General features: G+C 40.3%; 1 protein-coding gene across 1 annotated transcript in view; it reads right to left on the minus strand.

Moving 5' to 3' along the window:
• The window catches only part of Tbca (tubulin folding cofactor A), a 54,135-nt gene extending 27,293 nt beyond the window's left edge, over positions 1 to 26,842 (minus strand). Inside the window, exon 1 of the mRNA XM_021180508.3 lies at positions 26,734 to 26,842. Within this exon, the coding sequence (XP_021036167.1) occupies positions 26,734 to 26,786 (53 nt within the window). The 5' untranslated portion in view covers positions 26,787 to 26,842. The remainder of the gene's footprint in view (positions 1 to 26,733) is intronic.
• Between the last annotated feature and the right edge of the window lie 538 nt (positions 26,843 to 27,380).

The raw sequence follows: 27,380 nt of genomic DNA on the forward strand, positions 1-27,380 counted from the left end.
GACTCCTTTGAAAGTGGGCGTCCATGATTTTAAAAGAACAAACTTTTATAACAAAACAAGTAACACTAGAGGAGCCACCCTCTTCTCAGCCATTAGAGAACAGGGCAGCCTGACCTACACACACACACACACACACCCCATGTTTCAATGATGATGTCTGCCTTTTAAGTTACAGGAAGAATGTACCACAGCAATAGTATAAAAAATAGAAAGATAAAAACAATCACATCATTTTTCAGGTAACTCTGATATTATCAGCTTAAGTCCGCATTAAGGAAAAAAAAATTCCTTTTTCCTGATATTTATAGGAAAACTATAAATACAAAAACTCTTGAGCCCAGATTAAAAAGCATAAAAAGTCATGACTGGGGAAAAGATACACTTTCACAAAGACAAAGAATTGAGACAGCCCAAACACATAAAGCCCACCTAAGCCCGACATGAACTACAAATGCTAGAGTTACCTCTCCATGATAATGAAACTGTAAGAGAAACAAAGCAATTAGGTCTGATGAAATTTCAAATGCAAGCATGAAATACAGTAAAATGCAGTATTTAAAAAGATCTAAGTAAAAAAGGATAGCACTATTGACATGCTAAAATTTAAAAGTTAAATTTTTAGGCAAAGAAGGTATGAAAAGCCAATTACATAACAAAGACTTGCAGCCTCACAACTTACTCTGAGTCCATTCCTTCTTCAAAGCCATGAGTGCTCTACAGTCCCCTTCTACCTGCATGGTAACGTAGTTCACGTGCTGAATAAGCATAGACGGAAGCGAGTCACACTTACGTCTATTAGGTTAATGTTTTTCAAGCTGTAAGGCAATCTATATGTGAATATAGGTAGTAGGTATCTCTACCCAACTGAAACAATTTAAGAAAAAATAGGCCCCAGGGGCTGGAGCCTAAAATGGAGTTTTAAATATATACTAAATTTACCCTTAAAGTTTAATAACTTATAAAGGTCTCATATATGAGTTTGTAAGTTGGTTTCTCATTTTAAATTTGTTTCCATGTTTTGTTTTAAGATGGAGTCTCTTTGTGTGGCCCTGCCTGACTCCAAACTCCTTGGTTCAAGGGAATCTCTTGCTTTAGACTCGGGAGTAAGGTAGATCTACAAGCATTTACACTGTGACTAATTTTATCCTATCTTTAGCAAGGATAGGGAAGGGCAACAGGTACCCTTGTAAAAGAAACAACAACAAAAACTGTGCCTGGGGAAGGAAAAGAATTCATACATATCAGAGCAGTGGGGAGGTACAGATTCAACAATCTGATGTGCCCCACAAGCAAGTTACATTTTGTTTATATAAATACAAGACAACAAACCCAAATATTATAAAAAACAAAAACAAAAACAAAAAACAAGATTGTATTTTCTTTTTAAAAGAAAATGTAATAAGAATTCAAGTAACAAAGGATGAATTTCCAGGAAGTTGCTGACTGTCAGTATGTCCCCTGCAAACATCAGGAGACAATTTACTAAGGACCACACAGGAAAGCCCTTCTTTCTTTGGCCCCTTGGGCTTACAAGAATCAGGTCTCATGAGAAGTATAACATAATTAATGAGAATGAGCCATAAGGAAATGAAAAGTCTGAAACAAAAAGGTCACTGAAAAGACCCTTTTAATTGTGCCAGGTGACTCTCCGGTGACGGACAGACTTATGGGGAAATTCCAGCGGTATAGAAAGTTGGGCAGTAGGTATGGGATCAGGAAAGTAGATTACTTCCTTTGAAGGAGTTTCGTCTTTCCTGGAGCCAAGGTGACTCAGAAGCTCTGTCTTTTGCTGCTTTATTATGCTTAGGGTCTATACAACATATCTTTTGGAAGGAAAACACAAAGTGACACTACCACAAAGTAAACTTCAATAATTTCTGAGGTATACAAAGGGGTAAGATGGTCTTACAAATCAAAATCAAAAGGTGTAGTTGTTTAAAAGCCCATCTCCTGGGCAGCACTCAGACAGATAAAGCAGGCCACTGTGTAATTTTACCTACTCTGTACCTTCCTTCAAAGGAAGTTCACAGTTTTTGTTTTTTTGGTAGAAATTAGTTAATCAGCTACACTCTAGCTGTATACGCCTAGGGTTCATTGTTTTAAAGGTGTCTCGAGCGTCTTTAGTATGACCCACTAACTGCTAGTTGTAGCTTGTCCTCTCAGATTCTTATTACTAGTTTCTCTGCTAATACTTTAATGTATCCCTAAGTTTGCTAACAGTCTATGTTGTATATATAGACTTTTCTGTCCTAATAGTTAAGCTGAAATAATGTGGTTGCGCCGCCACCCCCCCCCATGTCCCACCTCACCCTGTGATTTTGAGACAGGGTTCCTCTTTCCATCCTCCTTGGATGTCTCCACTCACAGTCCCACCTGCCTGCCTCCTCAGCGCTGGCATTAAAAGTCGCAATATGCCCAGCCAATGTGTTATTTTAAAAAGAGTAAAACACTATAGCTAGGGACAGTTTTGGATGGGGGTGGGAGTTGTTTGTTTTGTGTTTTTATTAGTTTGTTTTTGATGTTTCTAGTAGGTGTGGCAGGGAAGGTTCTGCTACACTATTCTGGAGCTAGGACCCAGGATCCCTGCTAAAAAAAGTACTTTATCACTGAGTTACATTCCCAGAGTCTTAGACTATAATCTTTCTGGTAACTCAAGTCTTTGCAGATATAATTAAAGATGAGGTTAAGCCTCATTTAGATACCTAGGAGGAGACATTTAAGGAAGACAACCACACAGAAGGCAAGAATGTAATTGAGGAATATAAGAATTACTGGCAACCTGGAGAGGCAAGCAAAGATTCTCTAAAGTGTCAAGGGATCACCATGAGCCTGATGACACCCTAATTTTCAAATCTAGACATGTGTGAATAAATTCCAGTTGTTTTTAAGCCATATTGTGGTGATTTTGTCATGACAGGCCCTGTAGCTCATGCAGATGTTAACGTAAACCCAGTAAGTCTTCTTATAGAAACACTTGTAGAGCACCAGCATTCTAAAGGGCTTAAATTCAAATGAGCTGTGGTTCCTAGTTAAGGCGCAGGGTGAAAACTGTGCGGCCCTGGAAGCTCTCCACTGTCTCACAATGCACTGTCTCAGCCATCCACCCAACAGTAGCCTCCAGTGATGTCACAAAGTACAGTCAGTATTCAACTCTATATATTGTTTTGCCAAAGCAAAACTAGTGTTTTCTTTTTCCTTCTTTATGGCTTTATGAACTTCCCCTTCCCTAGCTCTCCCAACCTCCCCATACACCCAACTCCATACCTTCTCTTTAAAAAAGAAAAACAAACAAACAAAAATCAAGAAACACAAGTTCAAAAAGCCACAAACCAAAATATAAAAGCAAAAGACCAGAAAGACAACAACAACAAGAAATGACTAAACCAAGCAAAATGAGACAAAAAGTTTACAAAAACACTACTGAGTTCATTTTGTGTTGGTCAACTGAGTCATTTTAAATAAATATCAAAAGTGTCACCACTATTACAAAACACTCTGTTAGAGCCCATCAAGGAATCAAGCTATTGCTAAGTTAAAAATCCAATTTGTAAAACACACCAAATAAAACACAATGCAACTAGGAGACAGCACTCTCGGCCACAATGAGCCTTCGTCAAAGGCCTTTAAATTATAAGCAGATATAAACAGAAACAATGCCTACAGAATTCTGAAGCTGTCAGGACACTAAACCCCTTGGTGTGGTTTTCATGATACATCCCATGCTCTCTACAATGTCTCTTAAAAGAGCTTGGAAGCATTTTGAGTCTTGCTGCTTTTTCTAAGAAATGACTGCCCAATGCATCTACACGACTCACTTCAGACCTAGATCAAGTGGCATGCACCTCCTCCAGAAAGCTTGCTAAGCACAAGTTTAATTCTCTTACAATGATTTCTTTGCCAAATACCTGTGACCTAAAGAGAGGTGTATTCTGATGACAGCAGTGATCTGTACAATGTTTTGCAATCAGATTGCTTAGACAAATAGTATATAGTCTGAGTATTACATGTCACACAGAAGACTGGAGGCCTAGCATTCAGTAAATGAAAGAACAAAAGTATGCCTGTTTAAACAAAGATGTACATAATACATACACATAAGTTTCCTGACTCAAGAAAAGACTTTTGGTAAAACATGAGACTAACACCCCAAAGTTTTCTAAAGGACTATTAAAGGTAGGTGTGGTGGCACACACCTATAGTTCCACCTCAGAAGGCTGAGGCAGGAGGATTCAAAATTCCTATCTAGACTGGACAACCAACACAGCAAGCTCCAGGAGAGTCTACATAGGGAGATGCCATCTTGAAAATAATTCAATGTAAAGATTCATGATAGAATCAGAACCATAGAAGAAGTTTTATATCCTGTTTCATAACTCATATCCATTACCTGCATTGTCCTTCTTCATCCCAAGCCTTTCTTGTTCATTCTGTACTGTTTTAAATATACATGTACATTTACATATATTATACATGTACATATGTTTACACATATATACAATATATATAGTAGCTGAACTCTGCATGAAAGAACATTCGGTTTTTTTCTTTCTGAGATGTATGGCCTCTCTTAATATACATTCTAAGTCCGTCCATTTTCTTGCACATTTTTAAAATTTCATTTTTCTGTAAAGCTGAATAGGGTAGTATTTTGGATCTGGAGGTAAATGAGTCCATAAAATATGTTTGTTAATGAACATGTAAAAAACATTTTTTAAAGATTTATTTACGAGTACACTTGCTGCCTTCAGACACACCAGAAGAGGGCATCAGATCCCATTACCGATGGTTGTGAGCCACCATGTGGTTGCTGGGAACTGAACTCAGGACCTCTGGAAAACCAGTCAGTACTCTTAAATGCTGGGCCATCTCTCCAACCTGAACTTGTGAAGCGCCACAATTTCCAATCCAAATCTCTATTCTAACTATAGAAAGTTGTAAAGACTTTTTCATCTGGTTAGTTTTGGCATGTGATGTTTTTATTGATTGTATTTTTTAACAATAAAGAATAAGAAAACCAAAATTTATAGGTAAATCATTTTCCTGTGTTCTAGCCACGCCTGCAGAGCTTATGAGAAAAGAGAGCGGCACAGCTCCCTTACACCAGGACCACAGACACCGCAGTGTCAGCTAGCATCAACAGAGCTCTGGCTTGCAAACAGCAAGCAGCCCATTCCCTGCTCAAACAGCCTACTGCGTGACCCTGGCAAAACGTATGTTTCTTTGCATCTGTTAAGTATTAGAAACGGAGTTATCCGGCCTTCAATGGGAGGATTGGCCCTTGGTATTGCAAAGATCATATGCCCTAGTACAGGGGAATGCCAGGGCCAGGAAGCAGGAGTGGGTGGGTTGGGGAGCAGGGCGGGGAGGAGGGTATAGGGGGCTTTGGGGATAGCATTTGAAATGTAAATGAAGAAAATATCTACTAAAAAAAGCCTTAAAAAAAAAGGCTACAAACAAACAAACAAAAAAAGAAATGGAGTTATTTTATGTGACAGAACCTTTCAGGAAGAGCACAGTACTCCACATCCAGGTTAGTAGTGTTCCTGCTCAGGTCAGACAGAAATGATGCCAACAGAGGGCAGTGGTTCCACTTCTAACCAGTGGTGTGGCTCTTGTTGGGGAGACTGCTTGATGTCTGGCAGGTCTTGGCTTCATCATGTATAAAGTAAGAGTAAGGCTACGCTAGATGATACTTAGCACATGCTACAGCTCAGAAAAATGAAAAGTAAAAAAAAAAAAGAAATGCATAAATTCATTTTATTAACAAAGGAAATTAAATTATCACCACAGACTGATAATTTTCCACTTTTTAAAAAAGCTGATAAAATATTCTGAAGCTGGTTCAAAAATGCTTACAAGTAGAATTTCCCAGGCCAAATAAATCGGCTCTTGAAATTTAACTATCAATTTCCCTTCTCCTTCCTTCTCCTTTAGGTCTCAAAAGTTGCTGTAAAAATCTCTCATTTCTTTGTAAATCGTGATATAATTCATCCCAGTCTGGTGTTTCATCAACTTAACAGTTCTAATTGCCTTATTATCTGCTCTGGTGCAGTAGTAAAGCCCCTCAACATCCCCTTACCTTACAACAACGAGAGCCCATATATCTCAGCCCAAAGGAGATTATCTCCACCTTGCAGATGAGCAGAGGCATGAAGACTTAAAGCTCTCTGGAAAGCCAATACAATCTATCTCTATTTAACTGTTAGTCAATGTTTATGCCTATCTCAACTCACGTTTAATGGGGCTTTTTATTGTTATTTTCCACAATAAAATTCTAATGGTGGCTAAATGTCACTAATTCTCTTCTAAGGTTAACACACACATTGCAATGTTACCTGGGAGATAAAGGGATATGGTAGAAGATATATGGGCTTTAGAGTCATAAGACTAGTCTACATGGGTTCAAATCCTGGATGTGACTTTTGCTATCTATGTGGCTTTAAGTGTTACTTGCCTCTCCAAACCTAATTCCCAAATAGAATAAAAACGCCACTATACAGCACAGGAGTGGATATCATTCACTGCCAATGCTACAAAGATAGTAACTATTCAGTAGCGCCCTTCCCCCACTGCCCTCCACTTACTGCTTCTGTTGTAAACCAGCCGGTTGACGACTTAGCCCACTCACCAACTTTCTGGTAAAAAGCTATTGTAATAACTTGTGAAACCTCTTTGGTGAGTTGCAAACACAATTGGCTCTTTTTGTTAGCTTTTGTGGTTTTTGTTTCTGTCTTGTTTTTGAGACAGAGATTCATTATGTAACCCTTTCAGGCTGGCTTTATACTCATTATGTAGTCTGGAGTAGCTAAAATTCATAGCAATCCTCGTACCTCAGACTTCTAGTGCTTGGTGGGAAAAGAACAGAATAGGATCTGAAATACCAGTGAGCACCATGTGTAGCAAAAATATTCCATTGAATTTTGTTTCAATTTTATACATATGTCTACATTTGTATTCTACATTTGTATTCATTGTCATAACACAAAATAAAACGTATTTCTTACTCTGATTTGGATCAAAATAGTTTGAAATGCGCTGCTCTCCAGAAGGCTGTCATCTTTTGACTCTTCCTGCCAATCCTTCCCACTACTGAGCCTTTAAAGATCAGGGTTTCAAATTCAAGATGCTGCCTAACTCTGCTCCTCTACATAAGCAGTTAATAGAAACTTGAGGTTAAACTGCACTTTATGCAGTCATCTCTCTCTTTCCTCCCCCTCCCATTCCCCACCCTCCCCAATTTGAACCACAGAAGTGAAAGGTTCCTGGGATAGGGGGCAGAGAGACAACAAAACACTAAAGGATTCACAACTAGAAACCTAGTCACCTAAACAATACAAGACAAACATCTACAGAGTATTTCATAAGCTACAATTGTTTCAGTAAATATACTGACCTTTAAGAAAAATAACTTATTTTCCTAAAACACATTAAATGGGGGTTGGGTTAGGGCTTTAAACAGGGGTTGGATTAGGTTTATTACTAAACGCTTTCCCCTAAAAGTGGGGTGTGTGGGTGAGTGTGTGTGTGTGTGTGTGTGTGTGTGTGTGTGTGTGTGTATGAGAGAGGCAGGGGGAGAGAGGGAGAGAAAGAAAGAGAGAGAGAGAGAGAGAGAGAGAGAGAGAGAGAGAGAGAGAGAGAGAGAGAGAATGAGAATGAGCTGAGATGATGATATTTAAAATACCAACATGGTGAGTGAGTCTGACACTAGTTATATCCAATGCCTCCCCTTCTCTGAGTAAAGACTTGCTCTATGACTCCAGAACACACAGCACATACCCAAGCTGGCCTTGAATCTCAAATCTGTAGCTTTAGACTCTTGAGTGCTGGGACTGCAGGGTCATAGCACCACGCTTAGCTTTCTGTTCACAAAGAATTCACTCCTTAACTGTAGGACTCCTGTATTTCCCTACTGGTTCCTAGGAACACAATGTGATAATCATTTTTCTACAACCAATGACCTCACCACAACCAGTTTCATCCTTTATAAAAAATGAGATGTCCAGGGTACCAAGTCATTCAAGAGTGCTCTTATTCCCTTTAAGCAAGTTAAACTCAATTTCTTCATTACACTTTTTTTTTATATACGTAATCACAATGGAAGACGGCTAAACATATTAACTAACACTGCTGTTCCAATACCTGTGTATGCTGCCAAAACAAAAGAGGCAGGTAGTGAGGAGAGAATTTAAATGTAGAAACCATTGTATTCACCAAGTAATTTATAAATGTGGTATGTGCCTGACTTCTCGACTTGTTCTCATCACCTGGTTTCAAAATAATATGCTGTATATCACTTAGCTGCAATTCAAAGCAATGCTACATGTGTGCAATTTTAAAGACTGGTTTTGCTACTGGAGTTAATTCTGGGTCACAAACTTAGTTTAATTACAATAGCAATATACTGTAGTTAACAATCCCTAACTGCACAGTTGTAGCCATAAAATAGGGAAGATGTCATTCTGATTTTTCACAATAGGACAGAACTGTGCTGGTATGAGGCAGGGGGCAGGTGGGAGAGGGTTACTGCTGGCAAAAACTGAACAAGAGAGTTCTGGTGAAAGGTAGCCAACACGAAGCACAGTGTCTTCCACAAGTAAATGGTCAATAAACAGCTGCTGAAATAAATGCAGTGATGGAAATGCAGTTTGCTTCGGCTCAGGAAACGTACCAGTCTGGACCGACTGGCTGTGGTATTAGCAGCTGGTGGGGAGGCACAAGTTCTTATCTCATTCCTTTTCCCACCCAAACTGTTCAAACTTGTTCTCTTGGAAAACAGGTGTCCCTGGGGAAGACAGAGCAATTTTTTGAAGGCTGAGATAGATGCCCGACTCTGAGCTTCTGTGCACCTGCCGCTGAGGAAAGGATTAACTATAGATGTCTTCACATTTCCTGGTTCCCTCTGCTCAGCGTTCTCACTCACTTGGTTCCCAACTGGGCATTTCAGCAGCCTGTTCACACTTCTAACTTGCTACTAAGATGTGTTTCACTGAGCTGGGTGTGGTGGCTCAGACCTCTCATCTCTGCACATGAGAAGCTCAGAGAAGAGGGTAACTGAGGTTCTGAGCCCAGTCTGGGCTACACAGTGAGTTTTCAAGCTAGCCCAGATTAAGAACAAGAACTCAAAATTATTTAAAAACAAACAAAATTATGTTTTATTGTTTCAATTATTTCTGAACTATAAAATTGTAAGCCAAGCAGAACTGAAAATTTTGATTATAAAAAGTAATACAGAAAAAGTATTTATTTTAATGTTATAGGATGTATCTATTTTGAAGTACTGTTATAATTGTATACATTTGATTCTAATTAAAATGTCAATCTTAGCCAAAATTAAAAAAAAAAATAATCAAAGCTCCATACTAACTTTAATGTTACTTAGTACCTTAAGTCAAATGCTAGGCCGAGGGAGGCAACTCAACTGCAAGAGTGCTTGCGAGATTTCTGAGAAACCCCGTGCTTGAACTCTACCACTGCACAAACTAGACATACATGTGGCACAGGCCTTTAATCTCAGCTCCTGAGAGGCAGCAGAAGGGCATCCTTGACTAATTATTAAGTTCCAGACCAGCCTAGAATCCATGAGACTCTGTCTCAAAAATAAAAAGTCAAATTATGACTGCAGCTAAGTCTTTCAGTTGTTACCCTAATGGTCACAATAACATAAATTGTACAGGCTGTCTGTCATAAATACTTTCTTCAGTTTTAGGTTTTTGTTGAATTTCTTCATTCCTTTTCTATGTCTTTTTAGTTTTGAATAAGGATAAGAAACAACAGAAAAGCATTTTTATACATAGAGCTCTCGTTTCTTATACTATGCTACTAAAAATGTACCACTTGGGCATAGACATAGATTAGGTGCTATGATTTTACTTAAGGATATCAAAATAGAACTCCTCTTCCTCCAGGCAGAGAGGTCAGAAGTCAGAGGTCAGGAAGCTGGAACTGGCAGTGGGTGGACACTAAAGAGAACCTCCTACTTCTAGAAAACTGACTTGGATCACACTAGACATAGGCTGGAATAAAAAGTCAAGACCAGTCATCCTGATTCAGAGGAGAGAAAAATCCAATTAAAATCTGAAAGGGATTACCAGCAATAAAGTCTCAATATCAAGCTTTGCACACACTTTAAACCACTTTCTGTTGAGCAGAGAGAGAGCCAGGGTCCAGTGTGTGCAACTCTGAGACCTATAGCAAACAGACCTGGAGCTGACGTTACTGGTCAGAGGGAAAGTTGTGACAGAACAATCAAAAGCTCACAGGTAAATGCACAATGTATTTTTATTTATTTATTTTTACTTTTTTGGTTTATCAAGGCAATGTTTCTCAGTGTTTTAGAACTCCCTCTGTAGACCAGGCTGGCCTCGAACTCAGAAATCCACCTGCCTCTGCCTCCCAGCGCCACCACTGCCCGGCAAGAAATGGAACTTTAAAAGGGAACTCTAATGAAGAAAGATGAAGCCCAAAGTGATCTAACAAGAGATCTCATAAATGCTTGTTGTCTAGAGGTGAGAGCTACTGAGGGAGACGGAGGCTGCCCTGCGGTGGGAGTGCTGTAGAGGTGAGAGCTACTGAGGGAGAAGGAGGCTGCCCTGCGGTGGGAGTGCTGTAGAGGTGAGAGGGAGACGGAGGTTGCCCTGCGGTGGGAGTGCTGTAGTATTTTTCATGAAAGTAACATATAAAGGCAGATACTACATGAATAAAAGTCAGTCAAAAGGACAGAATGAGACTAAAGAGATTTAAATCCTTAAAAAGAAATTATCAAAGCCCCTAAAGTCTGAATTTACTCAAATCACACATTTTCATCTACTTCATCTGATATGTCTACCATTTACTTATACAATCAGCTTCTTCAAGATAAAACTGTTTCTAAAATCCAACTAATTCATCAGGTGTGGTGGTGGTTCTAGCACTTGGGAGGCAGAGCTGAGGCAGGTGAATCTCTGTGAGTAAGTCCAGCCTGGCCTACAATCAAGTTTCAGGACAGCCTGGGCTCTGTTACACAAAGAAACCCTACTTGGAAAAAAAAAAAATCAAGCTAATTCTTTGTTTTAAAATGTTTTTAATTTATTTATTTGGTATACACATACATATATGCAAGCCAATAGAATACGTGTGAACGTAAGAGGACAAGTCATGGTCGTCTGTCCTTTCCTTCCACCACCATGTGGGTTCAGGGATTGAACTTAGGTTGTCAATCTTGACAGTTCCTTTACCTGCTGAGGCATCTTGCTGGTCTAACCTAATTCTCTATTTGTATTACATTTGGAATTATTATCAAAACATAAAACACCTATTTTAAAATACAATAAAAATAATGCACATAAATACAAACTCAAGATAGTATTTTAACTTACAGAGAACTGGCATTAAAGGTCACAAAATATTTTTAAGAAAATTATAATTTGTAAACTCTCCTCATATACACATATATTCATGGGCAATATTTTTAGATATTGAATTCTTTTCTGGGGTAAATCAATTACTTAAAATATTATAGAGATCTGAAAAATACTGAAAAGAAAAACCTATAGCCTTCCTATAGTAATTTAAAAAAAAATCAAATCTAAGAACCATGACTTTCATGCATGTAACCGTCTCCATGAGGAGAAAAGCACGCCTCCCTCTGTTCCTCATGTAACTTCTACACAGAACTGATAGCAATCCAAATGAATGCCAAGTAAAACTAGTTCCAGCGACACCGAGAACAGCAAGAGCACAGGGAATCTAGGCTTACAGCAGGCAGCACAGGCTTCCAAGTATTGTGGAGCAGACACAGCAAGCGTCTCTCACAGTTCACTCATGTACCAAAGGCTCAGGAAATGAATATGAAAGTGCTAGTCATTCTCTAAAAGGCTAATGCCTATTAACAGCTTAAAGCAGGGCACAGTAGGGGGTTAATGTGCTGTTGTCTGAATCACTTTCATCAGTTTAAGTACCTATTAGTCCTTATTAGCAATGTGCTAGCAAGGTGCTATTGGTCTTTTAAAGTTTTGTCTGCTGCTTCTTATTCTAATTTGGCCAGAGAGATAGTTTGACAATCATGTCTGAAACATGAACTCATAAAATTTAACTCTGTACACTTGTTAAATATTAGAGTTCTACATTTTACATTGTACTTCAAAGTGTTCTCTCTTCTTAGGATTATATTCACAAGTAAAGTAGTTTACATTCTTCAGCATACTTGAATGCTTAATTTGTTTTTATGACTTTGTTATTATGTTGTATGTGTTAAGTCTCAGGGAGTATGTACATGACTTCATAGAACCAACATGCTAATAGAAACTAACATACAAAAGTATGGTAGCTCAGAGAGTCTAGCCAAGTAAGCAATAATCAAACTTCTGATGATAAACTTGATATCACTACCTAGAAATGAACAAGAAGTCCAGTTTACTTAAAATAATAGCAATAAAAAATATCTGCATGCAGAAGCTATCAAGAACAAGAGCAGAAAGAGACATATTAACTACTGACAGTCACATGAGGATAAGACAGAGAAAGATAAACTTGATACAAGTCATCATACAATATGGCTCACATGTTCTCCAACCAAGGCTCAGCTTAAGCCCAGCACTCAGGAGTTCAGGACTCTACTGGGCTGCTACTAGTTAGACGGCCTCACACAAACAAAAAGGAAGCAAGCAAAGGTTGAGAGGAGGAAACTAATGAAACAGCATTCACAGGATTACATGTATACCTTCTCTGACTGTGTTTCTATTATAATGAGGAAAAACTCAGAATTCCAACCAAGGAAAGCCTAAGTCATTATTATAATCTTTCTAGAAGCTAAAATACCAGGGGCCGAGCAGAGGAGAGGACAAACTATTGGGAGTAGAAGGTGGGAATTCCAAGGTTAACTGTCCTTCCAGCTTCTTTCTCTTCATTTTCACTCTCCCAGTCACAGAACACGGAACCAGAGAAGGGAGATGGCTCAGGAACTGAGGACACTGGCTGCTCTTCCAGAGGACCTGAGTTTAGTTCCCAAAATACGCACGATGCCCACAACCATCTGTAACTCTGGTCCCTGGAAATCTGACACCCTCTTCCGACCTCATGAGCACCAAGCAAGTATATGGTTAATATATATACATGTAGGCAAAACATTTATTCACAAACTAAAATAAAATCTAAAATTAAATTACATAAAGATAGTGGTACACACATAGTGAAGCATCATTTTAAAATAAACGAACAAAGTTAAAGTTGAGTGGAAAGATAATGTTTTTTAACTGTTCCACAGTTCACTCACTTATGGAACTGTGCAGGTGATTAACAACGCATTACAATATAAGGCTGGGGGAGAAGAGTTCCTCCCTCCCAGGAGTCAGATGTGATAGGGATGCCTGCTACCATCTGCTGTTGGGCAAGTGGGATCTAAGGCTGGATTGAATGATGGTCCAGAAGCGGCAGGCACTCCTTGAGCTTCCGAACAACTCCGAAAGGCAGCCTTATTGCCTGCATGTTCAACAAAGTGGCTGGTGGAGAAACTGCCTGAAAATTAAGAAGTGGGGATGCCTTTCTGCTTGGAAAAGGCACACAGCAGTCTTTAGCTAGCAGATAACTAGTGTGCTGCTCCATTTTAATACCAACATCTGCAGCATTAATACAAAGCTTCAACTGCAGCATCCACTCCGTGGTTAACACCAGATGGTTTGTTTCTGTTTAATCTACTACTAGAAATGCTAGAATAATTTTAAAACAGTAATAAAAATACAGGAAATAAACACATCAAATTTGAGACTTACATTATTTCCTAACTTCAACGGGACACACCATCAGATATAAGCAACTGGTGGTGACAATGAGACTGGGAGAGTGAGGGTACACCAGCAGTAACAGTGACCGCATCAGATGTTTTGAGCTACAAAGATTAAACATCATGCATAAATATTCAGTCTTGCTGTACAGTGGTGGCTCACACCTTTAATCCCAGCACTCTGGAGGCAGAGGCAGTCAGATCTTTATGAGTTCAAGGCTAGTCTGGCCTACAGAGTGAGTTCCACGACAACCAGGGCTTCACAGAGAAAACCTGTCTCAAAAACAAAACAACAAAACAATATTAAAGACAAAAACAGGAAGAAGAGAAGGACAAGGAGAAGAACCTAGTCTTTCTCTGGAAATGCTGTGCCAGTCTTAATAATTAAGGAACCATAAATCAGAACTAACAAACACTAAGAAAAAGAATCTAATTCCAACCAGTGCAGTGCCAGGGTAGCTTCCAGGATCCACCTACATCACCTCAACCCAAAGGCTGCCCACACAGAACCAAGTTGTCAAAATGGTTGGAGCTGCCTTTTCCGAGGTGCCATCTCTATCTGAGCAGCCTGGGCTGTCCATGTTACACAGCACTGTGCACAGAGGCAAATGGCCAGAAGTGAGACTATGAGGACGCGTCCCTTCTCACCCTCCTTTACCTTCTGTCCTTTAGTGATGCTTTTTTACAAAGACAGTTAAAATACTTATCTTCCAGAATGAAAACTAAACAGAAGCTGCATTGCTGGAGTAAAATGAAAGAGCATATCAAGATCCAGAGAGGCCGTGGGTTAATGACAAGACCCCCCACCATGGAGCTGGCATTGCTCCTTCAGAAAACAGTGTGGTACATCTCCAGAAACTCTATACTTAATGTAATAGCATCAGGATGCATGGTCGTTAGTAGATAACCACTGCCAAAAGTTGTCATGAAGACCAAGACTTTATGAATAATATTAGTGTCCTACAAGAGATAACATGGAAGCCGGGCGTGGTGGCGCACGCCTTTAATCCCAGCACTGGGGAGGCAGAGGCAGGCGGATTTCTGAGTTCGAGGCCAGCCTGGTCTACAAAGTGAGTGCCAGGACAGCCAGGGCTACACAGAGAAACCCTGTCTCGAAAAACCAAAAAAAAAAAAAAGAGATAACATGGACCCCTGGAGCCCCCTTCCCATGTGAACAAACAACACGCAGCCAACAACTTAAGAAGAGTCTAGAACCCAGCCATGCTGTGTGCCAGATCTCCAACCCCCAACCTCTACAACTGTGAGAAATAAGGTTCTGTTGTTTTAAGCCACCTGTGACTGGCCCAAGCTAAGACAGCGTTTATATAGAATGGGAAATCCAATACTCTAAGACCCAGCAGCCTTGAGAAAGGACCGAGAGGAACACAGAAACACTGTTAGTAATACAACAGCCCAAATACTCACCTGTTCAAAAATGGATAAGCTGTAGTATTACACAACGGAACAGTATACATCAACCAAAACCAAGACCATCTGCAAAAACTATACCTTTATCTACTAACAAACAGAGTGAAAAATAAGTTCTTAAAGATGCCCTTCTTACCAAGTTCAAAAAACAAAACACAACTAGAACTTAATATATATTTTAGCAAGATACAAATGATAGAGTAAACAAGTAAGCAAGACAATAATAAGCATAAGACTAAAAATAGTTATTTCAGGTGGGGAGTAGCACAAAATTAGTTATCATTATTTCTGTTTGGTGGGTTCATGTTATTAATATTGTTATATAATACAGTTCAAATTAACAACAAAAAACAATTCGAAACTTTCAGTTTTTCATATTTCTCAAGAATCACTGCTAGTCATTTCAAATTAAATTCTGTTTCAAGCCAATGAGATGGCTCAGTGGGTGAGGGGGTTTGTTGCCAAGCCTGAAGACCTAAGTCCAGTCCTGGAACCTACAGAATGGAAGGAGAGAACTGACCCTTGACAGCTGTCTCCTGACCTCCACTGTGCACCGTGGCATATGTGCGCACACACAAAGGAAATGTTAGAAAAAATTAAGTCTGCAATTTGAATAAGCACACTGGTTGTCGTTGCATGTACCTTGGCTTTATACTCACACTCCATACAATCAAGAAGGTTGAAATACTTCATACTAGAAAATATGCTAAAGATACTGTAAACATGAAGAACTGTCTTGAGCAATGAGAATTTACAAAACTGAACAATGTTTTTTCAGAGGAACACATGAAAAGAAATTACAGAGGACTTGTAAAATCTAAAACTCCTCAGCATCTGCCTAAACCTCACTAATTAGAATCACGAAAGTTGATCTCCAGACAACGGTTTACTGAGTTAGTACAATGGTTCTCAAACTCTTAAATTTCAAAATGTTTTTACATTAAAAACTTACTGAGGACCACACAAAGGTGTCGTTTATATAAATCTGTTAGTAATTACTGAGTATATCAGAAATGGAAACAGAAAACATAAGAAATATCTTGGTATTCATTTTAAACTTTGGAAAAATTATATTTAATTCACTTATCCCCCGTACCTCCTCCAGAAAGAAGACTGGTTAGAAGGCACAGTGGTGGGTAAGTGTGCTCTGTGCAGAAGCGTGAGGGCCTACAGCCACACAGCCTGCACCTGTACTCCAGTGCTGGGTGGGGAAGGGAAAGACAGATCCCAGGGGCCTACTGGTCAGCCAACCCAGGCAAGAAACAGTGAACTGAGGGTTCAAGTGAAACCCTCTTTCAAAGGAAGAAACTAGAGAGTGACAAAGCAGATTCCCAGCATCCTGCAAATACACTTACACGTACACAGAAGCATACACTACACATACATACAATACTCATAAGGGAGTAAAATAGGTTAAAATAACCAATTTTATAAAAAGTAATTCTATTTTTTTTCAAAGCAAATAGTGAAAATGATAGTATTTTACATTTTTTTGCATGTTTGTCTAAATTAACAGAACTAGCGGGATTCTCATACCTGTTTCTACATTCAATCTGTTGTAATGTTGCATCTCCCCTGGAAAAACTCATGGTACAATCATGAGCAAATGAACATGAAAAAGTTGGCTGCAGAGATAGCTTGGCCAGTTAAGTGCTTGCTTGAGAACCTGAGTTCAATCTCCCAGGACCCAAGTGAAAAAAACAAGCTGGGTAGGTCTCAGTGCTCACAGGCAACCAGCATAGTCAAATCTGAGCCTAGGCCCCAGTCTCTAGGGAATCACACCCATTCCCACTTGCCTCTGATTTTGAAAAAGGCAAAATTTGTCCTAGCATTTTTATACACATAACCTCTACTTTACAGAAAATGCTTAAGGACTCCAAGGAATAGTCAGAACACTGAAAATCTCTGGTCCGGCTTAGTGACCAACACTCTAGGGAATGGAATGCTGCCTCTGGAACCTGACATTCTCGCTCTGTCCCCTCCATCTCTCCATTCCCAATCCTACTACCCTGATGCTTGGAAAAGAGCAGTAACTGTGGCAATGGGTACTAAGTCACAGGACACAGGCCATGTTATATTGAACATTATGCAATATATACATGTACCGAAACAGTACCTGGTACACAATTAGTGTGGACAGTTCTCATGTGTATCACTTAAAACTTTAAAAGTAAGTAACAACCCATGATAATATTTAATGACATATTTAAAATCAGATTTTGAAAGCTCCCCAAATAATGTTAAATTACTATATATGCAACCGTGCTCCATAATAGCTATGTATATGATGTGACAAAAGAAGATTAAAATGTGCTTGTCTGCATCAATGTGCATGTGTGTGGAGGTCAGATGCTGAGGTTAGGGGTCTTTTTCTATAGCTCTCTGTTGGGCCTTATCCTGGGCCTAGAGGATTGGCTTGAGCCTGGCTCAATTTTTGCAACCTGTCTTGGTCATTTCCGCTACGGAGTGACTCAGCACAACCTATATGACCTGGTTGAACCCTTGTCTTTCTGTCAACTGCTGACGCTGAATAATCTCATAGGACCCACCAGATCACCCCATACCCCTGTCAGCTGCTCCATAAGAGAGACGGATGCAATCAAGCTTCCTGGGTCTGTGTGGTTCTTCTTGGATTGCCGACCTCACCATCCCACTCAGCCCTGGAGAGACCTCTCTCCTCGCAGCTATCAGCCAGCAAAGCTGACAGCTCTCAGTCATATCTTTTTGAGACAGCGTCTCTCACTGAATCTGCAGTCCAGTGTTTACTATACTGGCTGGCCAGCAAGCCTCAGGGCCTCTCCTGTCCCTACCTCCCCAGCACTGGGATTTCAGGCACATGCAGCTGCACCTGTTTTTTTCATTGATGCTGGAGTCTATGCACAGGTCCTCAGGCTGCACAGAGGCAACTTTATCAACTGAACTATCTCTCTAACCTCTTATTCTTTTAAAACCTGGAAGAGTGAGCCTATTTATGAAGGGAATTTAGCAACAGGCAAGTAAATACAAACACAAACTCACAGACACAATCCTTATTCAACTAGATTCAGAGACAGTAGAAATAGTGTTTAATTACATAAAACTACAAAACTGTTTTCCTAAAAATAATTTAAATTTTTCTATAACATGTGATGGTTTGTATATGCTTGGCTCAGGGGTGGCCCTATTAGGAGATGTGGCCCTGTTGGAGTAGTTGTGTCACTGTGGCATGGGCTTTAAGACCCTCATCCTAGCTGCCTGGAAACCAGTCTTCTCCTAGCAGCCTTCAGATGAAGATGTAGAGCTCTCAGCTCCTCCTGCAGCACGCCTGCCTGGACGCTGCCACCTTGATGATAATGGACTGAACCTCTGAACCTGTAAGCCAGCCCCAATTAAATGTTGTCCTTTATAAGAGTTGCCTTGGTCATGGTGTCTGTTCACAGCAGGAAAATCCTAACCAAGACAACAGATTAGCATTTATAACATTAAAACAGTGCTTAAAGTTTTTAGTTTTAAAGTACATCCCTGATATGGTATGTTTACTATCATGCCATCCTGAAGAACCGTATTGAAAGCTGTTGGTTACAGCCACTGTTTCTCTCATAGTCTCCATTTCTAAGCCTCTCACTTTTAGTTATAAAGTAAATAGCTCTAGACTGTTGCACTGGAACCCTGTCACATGAACTTTTTCTAGTCTCTACCACTTCTCAACCGAGCTGGCAAGTAACAAACATATTTTATGAAAGCCATTAAACATTATCTCTTTGACTACTGTAAAGAACTTCTCAGCCTTAAAAAATTCTTTATTTATTTTTAACATAATGCAGAACCCTTAGGATTTAACATTAGATATCAAAATTATACTACTGTATTAAGTTTAAATGCACTTCAGTGGACTTATAGGCTTCATAGGTTTTATAGAGTACGGTACAGTATGGTTATTTCAGAAAATAACTTTTCACTAAAATATAGCAGTATTATTTAGAGACTGAGAACATTCACTGTTACACTAATGGCTATTTGCTTCACTATCCTTTACAAAGGTTTGTAATGGGCCAGGTTAAAACAAGAACACATAGATGCACATTAAGAGAGCCATAAAATACTTCTTTGGCACAGGTCTCTCAACAACTAGAGAATTCAGTAAAAAGCAAAATACTGAGGAGAATCTATAATATAATCTAGCATTAAAACTATAGGAATAGGGAAAGATGATTCAGCCAGTAAATGTGCATGCCAAGTAAGCTTGGTGACCTGAGTTAGCTGCCTGGAACCCTCACGTAAGTGGAAGGAACAAAATGACGGCGGAAAGCTGTCCTGTGCTCTCCTCTCCCATCATGCACATATACATGTGTATATATACAATAACAAATTAAAGATTGGAAAAAATATAGATATCATTTTTTTACAATTGTAAACCACAATGGATTTTGGGAATTAATGATATGGAAACAAGGCATTTGTTCTATTAAAAAAAAAAAAAAAAGGTTTGCTGGGGTTTGGAACCAGAGAATTATCACCTCAGTAATTAACAGAACCACACCACCACAGCTGTAGAAACTTCCCAATCATGGAAGTCTCATACGCATTCCCGCTCCAACACCAGTCAGACAAGTAACTGAGAACCAAGATTTTATCACAATTAAAAAACACAATCAAGTTCTAGGTTCTGACCTGGGACCCACAGACACTCCTCCACAAGTCCTCAGTGCTTCCGTGTCTTGCTCGTGGCCTTCCTAACTTTCTGTGGAAATAATCACCAACGCATGCTAAGCAGTGAGGCCTTTAGAAGTTGATCAGGGATCTTACAAAGTACTTCACACAGGGCTGGACCCCTCCCCTTGTCCTTTTGTCACAGTGCTCAAGGTATCACTTTGGTGTCAAAAAGGAGATTCTGGGGCCTTAAACCTGTGAAAAATACTTTTCTGTTATTTGTAAATTGCCTAGTCTCAGGCCGTTTTGTTACAGTAGAACATCCAAGACAAATGCAAATGGCAGCAGTTAAATACACTGAGCCTTTGCTATCTATCAGACATCTGAGCCAGGTGATTCACAGAGTCACCTTACTCAGTTTTCTTAATAACAACATGAAAAAGATACAACTGCCAATTCCATTTTTCAGCTAAGAAAAATAGGGCTTCCATTGGCTAAGTAACTTTCCTAGGGTCATAGGTGTGATGTGTGATGAGGAGAATCTGGGGTTCTGTCTGCTTAACTCCCACAGCAGAAATAACTAGAGCATTGTTCCGTGGCTTTCAATGACTGATTAGATCAAGTTCAAAAGGATTACAGAGGAAACATACTCATTTGTTCATGGCAAAGAACTTTGACTGAGTAGTTGGTTTTAACACCATACCAGATGTTTCAAAGACAGTAAGAAATTCTGAGAATCAGCCAAATCCATGACAAAATACCAAGAAAAAATATTAGAGTTCTGTAGGTACATAACAACATCCTAACAAAACATTATGATGTTCTATAAATGTATTGTTAGAAACGACAAACCAGAATAGAAAGGTCATACATTTAAGCATCTATATTCTATTTTATAGTCTATATTTAGAAATGTTCTATTAGAATAATTTTGCAACCTTACTTCAGAATCTCAAGATTTCTACCAAATAACATGGACAATGAAAACACACTCTCTCTCTCTCTCTCTCTCTATATATATATATATACATACATATGCATATATACATACATGTATACATATATCCACCATGCATGTACCCTGGGCACAGATATAAACAGGGGAGGGGGTTGAGCAAGCAAGAGAGAGAGAGAGAGAGAGAGAGAGAAGAGAAGAGAAGAGAAAGATCCTTCATATCCCAGCTCAGTTAGCAGAACATATTCTGTGTTGGGGAAAATCGTGATCATGAGTGGCCTTGGCTCTTCCCCTTCCAGCTTGACAAGACATATGGCTGCAGGTTACATAGCTCCTGCTTGCCAAGCAGCTGGCAGACAAGGTGAGGGGCTGACCTCCTACATTCTACTCTTAACACTGCCTCTATGACATTGGAGAACTGATCACAAAACTTCAAAACGAGGCTACAATTCAAAGGTAAATTTTAAAGTAAGACATTCTGGTTGACTGACTCAAAGCAAAGAGGTGTGGTACAAGAGAACAAAAAGGGAAAGGCAAAGCTCGTGAGGCTACAGGAGTTGTTCACACAGCTCTTTATTTAACCTTTCCCACACAGTCCCCATCACACTTCATCCATTATTACTTTAACTATGAGAACTGTACCAGGAGCCAGAGCTTAGGGAGGAAACCCTTTTGTCTACTTATGTGTATTTTCACTTTTATACCACTATATTATATATTAAACTAAATAAAGATTTTACTTACGTTTTGATCCCAATTCCTGCTATGTAATATATAATGTGTGTATGTATATAGACAACCAAGAATGTAGGTATATATAAATTCTGGAAGATGGTACAGTTTGGGAACAGGGTTTATTAAGGAAAAAAAAAATCAATATAATGTCCCTGCAGGGTCTTGAAGTAAAATTCTGTAATCACGGCCTGCAGATCTGTAATTATGGTGTGTCAGCTACACTTAAGCAGAGAGTTAAGAGACTGTTAAAGCTAGAGCAGCACACTGCAGTGAGAACTGTCCCAGCCTCCTTCCAACCCACTGGCGTCACATTCATTTAACCACAGGAAAGCTACAGAGCAATGTCATTAGACTTCCAATATCGTAACATTCTTTGACCACACTGGATTTGAAGCAAAATGGTTATAAAAAGATATATTTAAGAAAGTATTTTCAATCAATTAGTTCACCCAACAAAGGCCTAGTTCATCAGGCTTTATTAAAAGTTGGCTTTAAAGTTGAAAGTCACTTTTTATATTAAATAGATTTAAATTTTTTCCATGTAGAATCTCTTGAATTTATGACATACTTAATAACAAACTTATTTTGTAAACACAAATCCTAGTTAGAAATGTAGAGTAGACAAAAGTTGCTTAGCTAAAGATACATCTTGACACAGTCAATAAAACAAGTTCAAATTTTCCTTTACTTTAGTGAAACTACTTTCTAAATAATTAATGTAGAAAAAAGCTACTATGGCAAGAATTTGTATTTATATCACAAATTTAAACTAAGTAAGGCCCAATGTATACAGATTGATTGTATATAAGTATACCACCAAGAGTCTCCGAATAAATTACAACATATACAAAGTTATATATGGAAGCTAGGTACAGAGATGATGACCAATCAACTTAGTTTACCTGAGATTTTGTCAGTTTTAACAGAAAATGTCCCATCTCCTAGGAAACTCCTGTCCAAAAGAATTAGGACAATAGTTGCCACCTATGTATCAATCAATGGTCAGACAGACACCAGATAGATGACAGTAATTCCACAGATCTGCACTGAGACAAAAATCGGAACTATTATTTGGTCATTCCCTGTGAGGTTGGCCAGATTAGCTGTGACACATCACAGATACCTATAAAGTTAATCTGCAAAAAAATAAAAATAAAAAATAAAAATGTCTAAATGTTTTAAAAAGAGCCAGCCAGACCATGCTAACTAGTTTTTTATCAACCTGACAAACTAGAGTCACCCAGGAAGAGGGAAACTTAAATAAGAAACTGCCTCCATCAGACTGACCTGTAGGCCCTTTCGTGATTAACCACGAGAACACCAAGCCCTGAGCAGTGACACCTCTGGACAGGTGGTTCTGGGCTGTGTGACAGCAGACAGAGCAGCCATGGGAAGGAAAGCAGTGCGAGCACTCTACCATGGCCTGTGCTTCAGCTCCTGCCTCAGGTTCTTATCTGAGTGCCTGCCTTGGCTTGTTACCGGAAGATGAACTAGACCCTGTCCTACTCAAGTTGGTTGTGGTAGTGGGGCTTACCATAGCAACACTAAGTAACTAATCATAGCAACTGTAACTGTCATAGCAACACATAGTAACTAGTACACAGACCAAATCTACCAACAATGCCCACTGTTGTACAAGTACCCCTTAATACTTGGGACCAAACACGTTTCAAACCTAAGTTTTTCAGATGTTGAAATGTGTGGTCTCCCTTCCCCCACCTGCTTGAACCTGCTTGCTCAAGGGTGGACTTTCCCTGCTCATTCGTTCTGCCACGCCCACTGCTGGACCCTGTCGGCTTTGCTGCCTGGAGGCACACACGTGTTCGTCCTGCTACTGGATCCCGAGTTACTTGGCGGGAAATTGGGTTCCCTCCCCCTTCCTTTATAATTGAATGTTGGAATTAAAAAGGCGGGCTTTGAACATGAAATCGTCTTAGCCCCATTCTTTCTTCTGCCCCGTCTAGATTCCTCTCTTTTCAGCTCGAACTGCCATTCTCAGTTGAACCGTTCGTGTTGTGGACTGCGGGCAGGCCGCAACAGAAATGTTTATATAAACCTTACCAGTTTGAACATCTGTAACTCCAAAATTGGAAGCGCCCCAAAATCTGAACCTGTGTTATATCAGCACTCAAAAAGTTTAGGGTTTCTAAACATTTTGAACATTTCTCTGGGTGGGGCACTGCTGAGCTCATGCTTATTTTCCACCTGTGGTGGTTTGAATGGCAACTACCCCCAGAGCCGCACATACCTGACTGCTTGCTGAAGCTGTTTGGGCCTTGAAGGAGGGGGTATGACACTGAGGGTTAGCTCTGAGGTGTCCAAAGCCCATCAGGCCCAGTCTCTGGTGTTCTCGGCCTCTATCCTGAAAGTAAGATTTAAGCTCTCAGCTGCTGCTCTAGCGGCATGCCTGTCTACCAACTGCCTTGTTCCCACCACGATAGTCAAGGACTCAACCTCTGAAACTATAAACAAAGCCCCAATGAAAAGCTTCCTTTTTGAAATGGCCTTGGTCATGGCATCTAGTCACAGCAACAAAACAGTAACTATGACACCAGCTAAATACTTCCCCTGAAACTCTCTTTTACTTCCATTTAGAATACAAGTTGGGTTACCTCATCTCACATTAGACTGCCTTCACCATTTCCATCTGGTACTCACTGTGTTATCTCTCTGATACCAACCATCACTTATTTAACTGCCTATTTCCATACACTTAACTCTCCATCTCTGTTCAGACTCCATCCTAACTCCACGACTGGGGACTTCTGAATCACAACTGCTGTAGTTGAGTAACTTCACAGTCTAACGTATCCAATGACCTCCAGGACAAAAGCCTACAGTATAAATCCCAATGGCTCTCAACTGTCAGGAAAAACTAAATGACCCAGAGTCCTACATGGTAGAGAGAGTGAACTCCTGAAAACTGTCCTCTGACTTCCATACCTGTGCTTTGGCATAGGTACCCCCCCACCCCATACAGAGTAAATAAATAAATGCAAGTTTTATAAAATACAACAAACCCAATGAGCAGAAAGAATCCCTTTCATAAAACCAAGAACATTCTTGAATCATGAAACTAAGAAGTCTTTGAAACGAAATTTGGAGAAGGAAAAGCAGCATGCCCTTTAAGCTCTTGGGCCCATGATCATTCTTCCCCAACAATTAATGTCTGCCTCATTTATGCTCCCCTTTGGATGAGATAAAAATGTAGAATTCCGCCTTCGTCTATTAACCCAGAAGACAGAATCACAGTAAATTAAGTTTTCAGGAAAAAATAAAGAAGTAATGTTTATGGATGTAGATATTATACAGCAAGATAAAATGCAGGTACTCAGCAAGTGAAATACAAATTTTAAGTTTAAAAGTGTATGTCCCTGTTTTACAGTGTGCAAGAAGAAATGCTACACCTCATGTCAACAAAGGGCCAGGGAAGAAGCGTATGATACACATTCATTTAATAAGCAACTTGAGATTATGGTAAATTATGAGTTTCGTGAAAATTATTAACTTATTGAAATATGATTACCAAAAGTAAACTTTGATAATATCCTATTAATCTACCCAGAAAACTTTATCTACTTCTGTGCAGTTTATGTAGGCATCTGAGAATTTGTCAATGTCTCACACGTTAGTTCTTAATTACTTAAAGGACGTTTCTCTAGCATATGTATTGTTAGGCTATAACTACTTGAATTAAATAAATTTACAGAATGGTATATAGACCAAGAGGGTGATAAAATCAACAACATATTACTATTAATGGGAAAACATTTAGAAATGATTTCTCATGATATCTACTTTAAAGCAGTCTCTTATACATCCGGGTTCTTTTCTGCAAAACAGACAATATGCTAAAGGAAATGACATAGCCAAGGAAAGTCTGGCAAAAGAGAAGAGACGTGTGGGCTGAGGGACAGCGTGGATTACTTGTACTGGGTGCTATAGATCTCATATCCCCTCCTGTTATCACAAAGTCTAATGCTCTACCACAGCATCCCAGCTGGAACCAGGATCCTTGTTTCATCTGCTTGCTCTGCTACTAACCTAAAGTGTGACTTCAGCCACACTCTGAAAACTGCACTCATAAACATGTACTGAGCAAAGCCTATATGGTGTATCTTATTTATTTGAATCACATTGTATCAAAAATGTAGCAGGTATTTCTTCCAAAAACTGGATGCAGGGATAATTTGGACTCTATCTTCCAAATTCAGTAAGAAGAGGCACAGTACAACGATGAAATATGTTCCAGAATACATAAAACCAGATTTGAAGTCAGGCACAATTCAGAACGACTGTCTATACCCCACCACCGGCACCGCGTCCCTCCCCCCCCCCCCACCATCTCCTAGCTGCCTTTGTAATAAAAGTTTCCAAAGTACCGTTCGAAGTACTAAAACTCAGGCAGTATCTCTAAAAGTGATTCTCTCCTCTATGGGTTGACCTCCCTCTGATGGAATATCAATAAATGGTGGAGAGATGGAGCAACAGGAAAAAAAGCTATTTCCCCTACTTCGTAAGGAGGCTGTGTAGCTTTTCCTTTGGAATGTTTCGGTATGATCAGCTTGGGTCTGAACAAAACTAGTTCTAATGGGCACTGCAATATGTACAAGCAGTCGGGAGACAAGGCAAGTCACAAGACTGGCCTGGCCTATTCCTGGGAGGCAGCAGCCCACACTCCGGGGCGAGCTTCGGGGAAGAAGTTTGCTGAAGTGCTCCAGTTCAAGCCCCAGTTCCCAAACTCTGGAAGTGAGCCATGTCAGAGGCCAGGGCCCCGCCACCGTGTCTTCTGAGTGAGGCCCATGATCTCAGCGTCCCTTAAACTTGAGCGCTGTCCAGTCCACCTGAGGCCAGGCCAGGGTGGACTCCGCCTCCCTACTGCAAAGTTCAGGGAGTCGGCGCCCCGCACGCACAGGCCGAGGCCCTCCAGGCACAGGCCGCCCTCCTCCTCCTCCTCCGGGCCTACGAGCGCGGAGAACGGCTCCGAGCCCGGCACGGAAGGCGGCCAGGCCAGCACCGAGGTCGCGCCGAGCCCTGCACCGACGGGCGGCCGGGCCAGCGCTGAGGGCGGCTCCCTGCCAGCGCCAGCCGAGGCGTGTGCGGGCCCCTCGCATCCCGCCCGCCGAGGCCTGGAAACCGCGCCCGCATCGGGCCTACGCTCCGCCCGGCTTCCCCGGCGGTGAGAAGAGAAGAGCGGGCGTCAGCCGCGGAGCCGCCAGCCGTTCCTTACCGCCTCACTACTCCGGTCTTGATCTTGATCTGCCTCACGCGAGGATCGGCCATGGTCCCTAAGGCGCCGCAGGAAGGAGAGGTGGGGCTGCGCGGCGCGCCGGCGCAGAAGGGGCGGTGGAGTGGGCGTGGAGCCCAGAATGCGCGCATGCGTACTCCGCCTCGCCTCCACTCTTACCTGGAATCCTTGCATCTAGACTGTTGATACCTAGAGCTGGAGACTCTCAAAGCCCTGTACCAGCTGCTTCTCCCTGGAGCTTGGACAGGATTTGTACACAAGCTGCACTTTTATTTTCTCAGTCTCCATAGCCTGAGTTAAGAAACTTTCTGTTCCTGAGAAAGTGGACAGGAATAGCTGCTTAATGGACAAGTGTGACTTAGAAACTGTTAACAAGGATAATTTTTGTTTTCACTGTCTGTTGTCAAATGGAGAAAGAGATCTATGTTTGATGAAATAAAATACCATAATGCAGACAGTCAAAAGAAATCTTTTTTTTTAATTTTAATTTAATTTTTTTTTTTTACATTCCCAATCCATGCCCCCTCTTTCGGTTCCGTTTCTCCATATAGTCCCTTCCCTCTCCCTAAAAAAATGTTTGTAGAGTGACTTAAGTAAATTGTCATGTGATGTTTGAGTTTATAGAGAGA

The sequence above is a fragment of the Mus caroli genome, unplaced genomic scaffold, assembly GCF_978045245.1.
Source record: "Mus caroli unplaced genomic scaffold, Mus_caroli_1 scaffold_15, whole genome shotgun sequence".
Classification (NCBI taxonomy): domain Eukaryota; kingdom Metazoa; phylum Chordata; class Mammalia; order Rodentia; family Muridae; genus Mus; species Mus caroli.